Source organism: Bactrocera neohumeralis, unplaced genomic scaffold, assembly GCF_024586455.1.
Source record: "Bactrocera neohumeralis isolate Rockhampton unplaced genomic scaffold, APGP_CSIRO_Bneo_wtdbg2-racon-allhic-juicebox.fasta_v2 ctg3417, whole genome shotgun sequence".
Classification (NCBI taxonomy): domain Eukaryota; kingdom Metazoa; phylum Arthropoda; class Insecta; order Diptera; family Tephritidae; genus Bactrocera; species Bactrocera neohumeralis.
The window spans coordinates 4372-17002 of NW_026090724.1; the positions used below are offsets into that span (position 1 = coordinate 4372).

General features: G+C 36.0%; 2 protein-coding genes and 1 pseudogene across 2 annotated transcripts; 2 read left to right on the top strand and 1 right to left on the bottom strand.

Moving 5' to 3' along the window:
* Positions 1–2916: 2916 nt before the first annotated feature.
* On the bottom strand, positions 2917–6607 carry LOC126766985 (piggyBac transposable element-derived protein 2-like; annotated as a pseudogene).
* Positions 6608–8218: 1611 nt separating this feature from the next.
* Positions 8219–10540, top strand: LOC126766983 (uncharacterized). Its single transcript, XM_050484622.1, has one exon. The coding sequence runs from the start codon at positions 8219–8221 to the stop codon at positions 10538–10540; it is 2322 nt and encodes a 773-aa protein (XP_050340579.1).
* Positions 10541–11412: 872 nt separating this feature from the next.
* On the top strand, positions 11413–12366 carry LOC126766984 (uncharacterized). Its single transcript, XM_050484623.1, has one exon. The coding sequence runs from the start codon at positions 11413–11415 to the stop codon at positions 12364–12366; it is 954 nt and encodes a 317-aa protein (XP_050340580.1).
* The last annotated feature ends 265 nt before the right edge of the window (positions 12367–12631 follow it).

The following is a 12631-nucleotide window of genomic DNA, read 5'->3' on the forward strand; positions in this document are numbered from 1 at the left end:
GAAATTGCTTCAATCACATCGAATTGCTTCAAATCATTAGCTTCACATAATGAAGTTAATTAACTTTCACAATCTTTCTCAAGTTGACATAAAGCCATAACGGCGATGCATTTTGAAAAATTCCACAATTTTACATTTAGGTATAAAACCGATTTTGTTGCATATACACATTTAGAAATCCATACCAAGTTGCTTCAAATCATTAACTTCACATATTAAAGTTAATTAAACTTCTTCATCTTAACAAAGTTGACATAAGCCATAACGGCAGTGCATTTGGAAAAATTACACAATTTTACATTTAGGTATAAACAAATTTTCTCGCATATACACATTTAGAAATTCATATGAAATTGCTTCAAATCATTAGCTTCACATATTAAAGTTAATTAACCTTTCTTCATCTTACTAAAGTTGACATAAAGCCAAAACGGCAGTATAAAACCGATTTCCTTGCATATACTCATTTTGAAATCCATATTGATTTTCCTCAAATCATAAACTTCACATATTAAAGTTAATTAACTTTCTTCATTTTATTCAAGTTGGCATAAAGCCAAAACGGCAGTACATTTGGAAAAATTCCACTATTTTACATTTAGGTATAAAACCGATTTTCTTGCATATACACATTTAGAAATCCATATCGAATTGCTTCAAATCATTAGCTTCACATATTAAACTTAATTAACTTTCACCATCTTACTAAAGTTGACATAAAGCCATAACGACAGTGCATTTGAAAAATTCTACAATTTTACATTTAGGTATAAAACCGATTTTCTTGCATATACACATTTGGAAATCCACATCGAATTGCTTCAAATAATTAACTTCTTCATCTTACCGAAGTTGGCTTAAAGCCATAACGGCAGTGCATTTGGAAAAATTACACTATTTTACATTTAGGTATAAAACCGATTTTCTCGCATATACACATTTAGAAATTCATATCAAATTGCTTCAAATCATTAGCTTCACATAATAAAGTTAATTAAGTCTCACAATCTTACTCAAGTTGACATAAAGCCATAACGGCAATACAGTTTGAAAAATTCCGCAATTTTACATTTAGGTATAAAACCGATTTTGATGCATATACACATTTAGAAATCCACATCAAGTTGCTTAAAATCATTAACTTCCCATATTAAAGTTAATTAACCTTCTTCATTTTACCAAAGTTGACATAATCCATAACGGCAGTACATTTGGAAAAATTACACTATTTTACATTTAGGTATAAAACCGATTTTTTTGCATATATATATATTTAGAAATCCATATCGAATCGCTTCAAGTCATTAGCTTCATATATTAAAGGTAATTAACCTTCTTCATCTTAACAAAGTTGACATAATCCCTAACGGTAATGCATTTGGAAAAATTCCACAATTTTAGGTATAAAACCGATTTTGTTGCATATACACATTTAGAAATCCATATCGAATTGCTTCAAATCATTAGCTTTACATATTAAAGTTAATTAACTTCCACAATCTTGTTCAAGTTGACATAAAGCCATAACGGCAGTGCATTTGAAAAAAATCCACAATTTTACATTTAGGTATAAAAACCGATTTTCTTGCATATAAACATTTAGAAATACACATCGAGTTGCTTCAAATCATTAACTTTTCATATTAACCCATTAGCCGCCAAAGTAAAATGAATAGCGTAATTTTTGCAAAATACTTATTTTACTATTGTTTACAATCAGAATAAACACGTAAGTATGAAAAACAAAAAAAATAATAATTAGGCCCCTTATAGGGGGTGTACTTAATTGAGTACAGCGGCGTATTACAGGTGGAAATTTTCAAAACATTGTTTTTCGACACATAATGTTTTAAGACATTTTTTGCATTGCCACCGAACTCTAGCGTGACACATAACATACCGTAATGGGTTTTGCAAGCTTTTGTGGGTAGTGTGCTTTACCATCTTGTGGCAAACCTGGGACCAATGAAGAGGAAGGCCGAGTCTTATGTTGGGTTTTTTGGCGTAAGTAGTACCTCGCAATAGAACGTCGAAACAGGAGCTGATCCATGCTATCACTGTGACTCATTAAATGCAAACGCCAAGCATTTGCAACTGTCATATCTAGTACATATGTGAATAAAACCCACCACCACTTTTTCTCGTGAATTGCAATCCTATAAAGAGAAATTGATTGGTGCAATTCATCCACTCCACCCATGTGTTTGTTATAAGTTTGAAACACCTTTGGTATGTTAACATCTGTTTTATTACGTTGCAGAGACGACCATCGCTTGACAACTCCCAAAGGTTCAATAGTGTCATAATTTGTCGCCATAGTGCAAACACTATTATCCTTCCATCTCACTAATAGAATTTCGTTTTGCTTAGCAAACCTGAAATCATACGAGGCACGGTCTTCTTTCTTCATCTCTTTAGTACTTCTCATGGGACATTTCTTTGTTCTATATTCTCTTATCGTTCCAGTTGCACGATTTTTTTTTGAGGTCTACCAAGATATTATAATTAGTAAAAAAGTTATCAAAAAAATCTGGTGCCTTGATGGATCAGTCTGCAACCTTTGAAGTAACGTTTTAACAACTCTTGATCCTAAGGGTTCAGTAGAAGCTTCGACGGCCTTTCCACAATAAAAATCATAGCAGTATCCTATGGAACTTGCAGCTACCCAATTTTTATAACCAAAACGCACTGGTTTTCCACGGATAAACTGTTTAGCAGAATGATGACCAAAATACTTCACCATGGACTCATCTATTGAAATATGGTCGTGCACTACACCCCACTGTTCAAATTTCCTCATAAGAATATTAGTTAATGAACGAACTTTAAACATTTTATCCCTCCATGAACTAGCTTCGTCGTTATTCACAAAATGAATGTTTTTTTTTATATACCGAAATCTTTGCCTTGACATACACTTCGATATTATTTCAAGACCTACGTCCTCATCATAAGACCAATACAAATCTTCTCTTGGTAGTTTATGATATCCTGATAGTATCAATATGCCCATAAACTTTTTCAACTCGACGGAATCTAATTGAAATGTGTGTCTGTTACTTTGATTAGCGTATAATATTGTATTATTTACGATCAAGTTTATGACGTCTTCATCAAATATTTTCTCAAATATTTCAACTGGTGTGAGATTTTCAAACACCTTTTTTACCTCTTCTTGTCTTTTGGTGACATAACTTGTCTCTTGAGTTATAGAAGAATATATTGGTGAACACTTTCGCCATATTGGTTGATCTGGCAGCTGACGACGACTTATCTTTGCCTTTTCGGATAACGGCTCATTATTGCTGCTGTCATTGCCACTGCTGGAAACTGAGGCCTCGTCACATCTAAAAGTTCTATATTCCCAGGAATGTCTTGTGGTAAAGTTGGCTGTGACCATAAACCTGCATTTCGGCACCTTCTTCTTCATCCGTCACCACGCTAGGTTCTGGCGGTATGATCGCGAAGTCGAAATCATATCGTCATTGTCACTGTCTTCTACAACGGCGTTAACGGCTTCATGCTAAGCCGTTTTAGCAGTTAGAAGAGTTAAAATATTTTGAATTCATTGTCATAAAACCCTAAAAGAAAATTGAAAATCTTATATGGATTCTGCCGCTTACACAACCAGGTACAATAAAGTTTAAACTACTTTTTTTATAACTATGAGCTGTAATATTCTAATTCATTATTAATATTACAAGTATAGGTACAAACCACAAAATGACATACATAAATTAACAATTATAAATGTAGATCAACAAAAAAATAATTAAATTGTATGCTTACCTTTATAAGCGTTCAGACTGATAAATAATAACCCACTTTCTGACAGATATTGTGGATATTCTCACCTAAATTCCTTTTATTTTAGCGCACCATGTATGTTGTATTAAAATAAATGGAACCAATTAGCAATCTATATCGGGTATTTTCGAATCAGTAACTTCACATATGTAAGTTATTTAACCTTCTTTATCTTACTGAAGATGACATAAAGCCATAACGACAGTGCATTTGAAAAAATTCTACAATTTTACATTTAGGAATAAAACCGATTTTGTTGCATATACACATTTGGAGATCCACATCGAATTGCTTCAAATCATTAGCTTCACATAATAAAGTTAATTAACTTTCACAATCTTACTCAAGTTGACATAAAGCCATAACGGCAATGCATTTTGAAAAATTCCACAATTTTACATTTAGGTATAAAACCGATTTTGTTCCATATACACATTTAGAAATCCACACCAAGTTGCTTCAAATCATTAACTTCACATATTAAAGTTAATTAACCTTCTTCATCTTACCAAAGTTGACATAATCCATAACGGCAGTACATTTGGAAAAATTACACTATTTTACATTTAGGTATAAAACCGATTTTCTTGCATATACATATTTAGAAATCCATATCGAAGTTGCTTCAAAACATTAGCTTCATATATTAAAGGTAATTAACATTCACCATCTTACTGAAGTTGGCATAAAGCCAAAACGGCAATGCATTTGGAAAAATTCCACAATTTTAGGTATAAAACCGATTTTTTTGCATATACAAATTTAGAAATTTATATGGAATTGCTTCAAATCATTAGCTTCACATATTAAAGTTAATTAACTTTCACATCTTACTGAATTTGGCATAAAGCGAAGTCAGCAGTGCATTTGAAAAAAAATCCACAATTTACATAGGTATAAACCGATTTTCTTGCATTAAACATTTAAATACACATCGATTCAAATCATTAACTTCACATATTCATGTTAATTAATTCTCATCATCTTACTCAAGTTGACATAAAGATATAACGGCAGTGCATTTGAAAAAAATCCACAATTTTACATTTAGGTATAAAACCGATTTTCTTGCATGTACACATTTAGAAATTCATATCAAGTTGCTTCAAATCATTAGCTTAACATATTAAAGTTAATTAACCCTCACCATCTTACTTAAGTTGGCATAAGACCAAAACGGCAGTGCATTTGAAAAAAATTCACAATTTTACATTTAGGTATAAAACCGATTTTCTTGCATGTACACATTTAGAAATCCATATCAAGTTTCCTCAAATCATTAACTTCACATATTAAAGTTAATTAACTCTCACCATCTTACTCAGGTTGACAAAAGCCAAAACGGCAGTGCATTTAGAAAAATTCCAGAATTTTACATTTAGGTATAAAACCGATTTTCTTGCATATGCACATTTAGAAATCCATATCGAATTGCTTCAAATCATTAGCTTCATATATTAAAGGTAATTAACCTTCTTCATCTTACTGAAGTTGGCATAAAGCCAAAACGGCAATGCATTTGGAAAATTCCATTACTTTACATTTAGGTATAAAACCGATTTTGTTGCATATACAAATTTAGAAATTTATATGGAATTGCTTCAAATCGTTAGCTTCACATATTAAAGTTAATTAACCCTCATCATCTTACTCAAGTTGACATAAAGCCATAACGGCAGTGCGCTTGAAAAAAACCCACAATTTTACATTTAGGTATAAAAACCGATATTCTTGCATAGAAACATTTAGAAATACACATCGAGTTGATTCAAATCATTAACTTCACATATTAAAGTAAATTAACCCTCATTGTTTAATCCAAACAAATACTCCTCTGCATTACTCCCACAAATTACATAAAGTAATAGAGGCGTAATGCAGAGGAATATCAACCGCCCCAACTTCACTCAACAGAACAGAAGGAGAAACAAAAGAAAATAACTTTCCCGCGCTTTTTGCCTTAAGGCTTATTATTATCCCGCCAACACAGCGAACTACAAGCAATCAAGCACAAGTGAAAACACCAGCGAACACAAAGTGATAACAAAGTGAAATAATATAAGTCAACATACAATAAGTTTATGAACACAACTAAAAGTGAGACAAAAAGTGAACACGGAAAAACATTTTAAAACAAGGAATCCACACAACATTAAACAATACTCCACAGCATTTATCAACAACAACAACACAGGATAAACGAATTTGCACCCACAACAGGTTACAACACATATGTATATTAACATAGAATTGTATACATTTATATCTACACAATAAACCAATTAACCCATATTGGCAACACACACACACATCCATATATTTATATATATACAATATGAATATTAAACTCGAAATTTATAACGTTAAAACTAAACGAATATCTTTTAATTAAACGCAATCGGCCCCATCCGTCGACATACCCCGACATTTTTGGTCCTTCGAGCCGGATAATTAAAAGAAAAAGTCTTCGTGGGAATTAACAACAACATCATCGTTGGAATTCCACAACCCAACCTGAAGGTTTTAAAAGAGTGCACCCAACAAACAAAAAAAGCTTGCATGCTGAATCAAGTAATTAAAAACAAAAACGAACCGAAATTAACAAAAAGCGGAAAATACTGTAAGTGCGACCCATATTTTTTCTATATAATAATATAAAGTGCAAATCATATTTGTTAAAAAATAATACCCAATTGCCAAATTGTGTCCTTAAGCAGACTTAAGCACAATTTATTTGTTTTATTGGGTTGACAAAAATTTGATTTGCACTATTTTATTATATATACATACATACCTGCATATACTTACCCAAGAGAAGAAGTGCAATAATAAAATATATGCATATATTTTGCCGTCGGCTATTGCATTCTTCTCCTTAAACTAAAATTACATATAAATAAATATACACTCGCTAATACCTACGAATAGCGCACCCATCCGCATTATATTTGTTGGTGACGAAAATTGCTAGCGAACAGCACGTCAAAAGACAAATACCCAGTAGGAAATTAAAAAGGTGACCCAGTAGGAAAAAGTACAAAACCCTGCAAAAGTTTAATTTATCGATTTTTTTCTACGAATCATCGGAAATTTAATAATTTCATATAAATATTAACAATCGGACACCATCGAGATAAAAGCGACAAAATTAATTTGAAATTTTTAAAATAAATAAAGCACTATACAAAAAGTTTTTAAAATTTGTTTTCTTACATTTTCGTAACCCTACGCGACTTATTTTTCTCATTTAACCCAAAAATCAAATATATCTTACCCAAAAATGGAAATGGAAGATTTCAAAATTACAACAACGGATTTAATTGAATTCGTGGAAGACCATCTTCAGACCCAAAGTGAAGATGAATCGGTCTATACCCTAGAAATTAAAAGGGTCGAACTAAATTCGCTTTATGAAAAAGCAAAGCGCTCATACGATACGATTAGAAGAATTTCTCGCGAAAGTCATGAAACCATCGATTTCTTTAAAGTGAAAGAAAAATACCAAAAAAGTTATCGAATGTACCTCTCTTGCTTAGCTTCCATCAACGAAGATGTAGATACGCGTAAAACACAGGTGTCAACCCAACCCATTAAGGAAAGGACTTCAGAAGCCACAATGATGGATTTCGCCCCTGCAGTTCACCTTCCACCATGCGACACCGACATCTTTTACGGAGATTACACAACTTGGCCCACCTTTCGGGATATGTTTACAGCCCTGTATATCCGTAACCCAAGGATTAGTAATGTTGAAAGACTCTTTCACCTTACTCAGAAGACCCGAGGAGAAGCAAGAGAGGTTATTCAAAACGCACCCTTGACAAATGATGGTTTCATACTCGCCTGGAAAAATTTAGTCGACCAATACGAAAATAAGAGGTTGCAGGTAAACACCCAATTAAAGACCCTTTTTAACCTACCCCAAGTAACTCAGGAAACAGGTTGTGCTATAAAAAGCTTACAACGTTCCGTTAATAACGTTTTAACTAATTTAAATAACCTTGAGATTGACACACAAAGCTGGGATCCGATATTGATATATCTTTGTAGTTCAAAACTACCTAAACAAACTCTCGAAACCTTTGAATATACCCTAGCAGATAATTCAGATATACCGACGTGGTCAAATTTCGACAGTTTTTTAACCCACAAATACAAAACCCTCGAATCTGTTGGAAATTTCAAAGCTTCAGTAGCAAAATTACCCCCATTCCACACCGGTACAGTTAAAAGAACAGATGAAAAGAAATATAACACTTTTCATGCAAACGTGGCTGAAACGCCAATTGCTAGACCCTCTAACACCCAAAGGAATAATAATTTCAACTTTACTCAAAATAATATAGATACAGAAAGCTGTAAGCTCTGCAAAAAGCAGCACCCTATTCGAGAATGTCCCAAATTTCTCGCAATGAATGTAGAGACACGTATCTCCACAATCAAAAAATATGGTTATTGCTATAACTGCTTGGCCATTTCACATAGCTACAAGAACTGTGTGAGTAAATTCTCGTGTCGTAAGTGTCACAAAAAACACAATACTCTGATACACAGAGAATCCAGCTTTCGACCTGAATCAACTCCGGAAATACCAAACGTCACTAGTTCGAACCCTGAAAACGCTTCAAGTACCGCACCACCCACCCAAAGCACAAATACAACTCGGCAATCCTACACAACAACTATACAGTCCACTAAATCATCAACCCAAGACCCACCCAACCCAAGTAGGAAGCAGATATTACTCGGTACTGCAATGGTTCAAATAGAACATAATGGCCAGCGATATTCCGCGAGAGCTCTTATTGATTCAGGATCGGAAGCCACATTTATATCTCGAAGACTTCAAAGAAGTTTGGATATACCCACCCACTCTGTATCAGCCCAAGTGACCGGACTAAACAATGCAGTTTCAGCAACACCAACGAGTATTTGTGAAATCACTTATAAGCTATCAGCACAGGCATTTATACTAAATAGCCTAACTGATAATTTACCCTCATACCCCATAGATCCAAAGCAGTGTCTTAAAAATCTTGGATTCACGTTAGCCGATACCCAATTTCACAAACCCAGACCCGTGGATATACTAATCGGTAGTGATATCTATCCAAGTATTTTACTCAATGGAGTAAAGAGAAACATACTAGGTTCACTCTTAGCTCAAGAGACAGAATTCGGATGGATATTGTCCGGACCCATCACCCAACCCTCCCAAAATTCCGCCATAGTCTCATTTCACAATAAAGTGAACCCTGAGAATCTACTCACACGTTTTTGGGAGGTGGAGGAAATCCCAAAGGAATCCGTAGTTTCCAAATCAGATCAAATTTGTGAGGAAATTTTCCAAAAAACTACCCGTCGTAATCCAGATGGGCGCTATATAGTAACCCTACCCTTCAAAGAACCCGACAATATTGATATCGGATACTCTAGACATATAGCGTTGGCCCAATTCCTCAGAAATGAACGAGCTTTACTTAAAAAACCCGAAGTGAAAGCAGAATATGACAAAGCAATTATGGAATATTTGGAACTCGGACAAATGAAGAAAATAGAATATGACCCTTCTGTTAAAGCGACCCAATATTACTTACCACACCACGCAGTCATTAAACCCGACCGTATAACCACGAAATTGCGTGTGGTATTTAACGCATCTTGCCCCACGTCAAATCACAAAAGCTTGAATGACGTCTTACATATCGGGCCTACTTTACAAAAGGACCTTGTCATTCTGATCACAAATTGGCGACTCTTCCAATTCGTTTTTAATGCGGATATTCAAAAAATGTACCGGCAAATACTCGTAGACCCTAATCACACTCGGTTCCAAAGGATATTATTTAGGAAGTCCCCGGAAGACACAATAGAAGACTTCGAATTGCAAACAGTCACGTTCGGCATAAATTGTGCGCCGTATCTAGCGATCCGTACCCTCATGAAGCTAGCTGATGATATAGAAGAAACCCACCCATTAGCAGCCAAAATACTTCGCCAGGAAATGTATGTAGACGATGTTTTAGCTGGAACACATGACCTGACCACGGCAAAGTCAGCACGAGATGAACTCATTTCCGCTCTGAAGTCCCCAGGATTCGCTCTGCGAAAATGGACCTCCAATGACCCACACATTCTGAAAGGACTTCCACAGGATCATCTTTTAGAGACGGAAACACTCAACCTTTCGGAACCCGAGAACACCAAAACCCTGGGCATTCGATGGAACTCCAAAAAGGATTCATTTTTCTTCCTCGTCAACCCAATGGAGAAAAAACCCGCACACACCAAACGTGAAGTTTTATCAGCCATAGCAAAATTGTTTGACCCAGCCGGTTGGCTTAGTCCAATAGTAATCACGACAAAAATAATTATGCAACAAATATGGCTAGATAAAACTGACTGGGATGAAAGCCTGAAGCCCCTTACCCTTCATCGATGGAACAGTTTCGTAAAGGATTATGAAAACATAAATAAAATTGAAATACCCAGATGGACCCATTTTGACCCAACAGCCACCATCGAATTCCACGGTTTCTCTGATGCTTCAGAAAAAGCATATGCCGCGACACTTTATATAAGGGTTTTAGTTGGACACAAAATATGGACAACTCTCTTAGTCTCAAAAACAAGAGTTGCTCCCATTAAAACCGTATCCCTACCCAGATTGGAACTCTGCGGAGCGGTTCTACTAGCTAACCTTGTTAACTCTACCTTATCCCAACTACACTAACCCAATATAAAAATTGTTTTTGGACTGACTCAACCATAGTTCTCGCTTGGTTAAACAAACCACCCTGTTCATGGACCACTTTCGTTTCTCATCGAGTAGCCGCAATCACCGAGAAAGTGGGAGTCGATAATTGGAACCATGTGGAAAGCCAAGACAACCCCGCAGACTTAGCAAGCCGAGGATGTACACCCACCGATCTATTTAATTGCAACCTCTGGTGGCATGGACCCCAATGGCTACAACATGAAAAGGAGCATTTTCCAGCATCGGAGAAAACATACAACACTACCGTGGAATTCAAACCCGTTAAGACGTTTGCGATAACCACCCAAGAGGATATACTCGAAAGGTTTTCCTCATTCCCCAGAGCTATTCGCGTTATCGCTTACCTATTCAGGTTTTGCGCAAATGCCTCACCAAGGAGGCGAGAAATTGATTACTCAAACCACGAAATAACCCCGGAAGAGTTCAAAACAACCCGAATGAAGTTAATTATTCACACCCAAAAAACACATTTCCGAGAAGAATATGATGCATTGACCCGTAAAACCCAAATACATAAGAAAAGTTCATTATTGACTTTAAATCCATTCATTGACCCTAAAGGAGTTATGCGAAGTGACGGAAGATTAACCAATTCCGCAGCGCTATCATATAATGAGCGCCACCCTATCTTATTACCCTATAATAGTCGTATAACAAAATTACTAACTCAATTTACCCATTTAGCAACGTTACACGGCGGAAATCAGCTAGTTCTCCGACTACTAAGGACAGAATTCTGGATACCCAAAGCAAAGATGCTGATTAAAACAATAATTCATCAATGCAAAACGTGCATCATACACAACAAGGCTCAACAAACCCAAATAATGGCAGCTCTTCCAAATGAACGAACCATCCTAACCCGGCCGTTTGCTGCCACTGGTATCGACTTTGCTGGACCTTACGACATCAAAAACTACACTGGGAGAGCATGTCTAATCACCAAAGGAGATATATGTGTATTTGTATGCTTCTCAACTAAAGCAATACATCTCGAACCCGTTAGCGATCTCACTACGCAAGCCTTCCTAGCAGCATTCTCCCGTTTCTTCTCGAGGCGTGGATGTCCCGCCAATCTTTATTCCGACAACGGAACAAACTTTATAGGAGCTTCACAGTTGCTAATGAAAGATCGGCGTGAATTATTACAGACACTTCGAACTCAAATTACATCTCTCCATAGCCATCAAAATATCTCATGGCACTTCAACCCACCAGGAGCTCCACATATGGGTGGATTATGGGAAGCAGGCGTAAAAAGTCTAAAAATCCACCTAAAAAAGATCGCAAAACTACAAAAATTCACGTTTGAAGAATTTGCTACCCTCTTGACCCGCATTGAAAGTTGTTTAAACTCTCGGCCAATAAGCCCCATAAGCGACGACTCATCAAACTTGGAACCTCTAACTCCAGGACACTTCCTTATAGGTACCCCATTGTTAACCCCTGCCGAACCCAATTTAGAGGATGCAAACTTAAGCATCGTTAACAGATGGCAGAAACTAAAAATACTCTACCAGCACATTTGCAAGAGATGGAAGGAAGAGTACCTTAAGGAGCTACACAAACGATACAAATGGAAATATCCACAACGTAATATTGAAGTTAACGACTTAGTCGTTATAAGAAACGAAAATATTTCACCCAATGAATGGAAGCTCGGTCGAATCCAAAAGGTCTTCCCCGGCTTAGACAATAAGACACGAGTGGTTGAAATCCGAACTGCTCAAGGCACAATAACCCGCCCCATCACAAAAATTGTGATATTAAATACAGAATAACATACAAGTTTTCTCTTCTTTTTTTAGTGAAATTGCCCCAACAATCACCAACTCACCCAAACCTCGTCGTATGAGCTCGACCATTACCATCCGGTCCCGTAGCGCAACCCGTAGCATTACGCCAATTTCGGAAGACGAAACGATGTCACGACGCATGCGGCGTTTCAAGTCGACCCTTCCCACTATTCGTGAGGAAAAGGAATGTGATGATCGCACAACCCGAAAAACGATCTCACATCACAGAAAACCCACGTCACATCGTCAT

Excerpts from the sequence above, each read along its gene's own strand:
- LOC126766984 (XM_050484623.1), top strand. The coding sequence starts at position 11,413 with ATGGCAGCTCTTCCAAATGAACGAACCATCCTAACCCGGCCGTTTGCT.
- LOC126766983 (XM_050484622.1), top strand. The coding sequence starts at position 8,219 with ATGAATGTAGAGACACGTATCTCCACAATCAAAAAATATGGTTATTGC.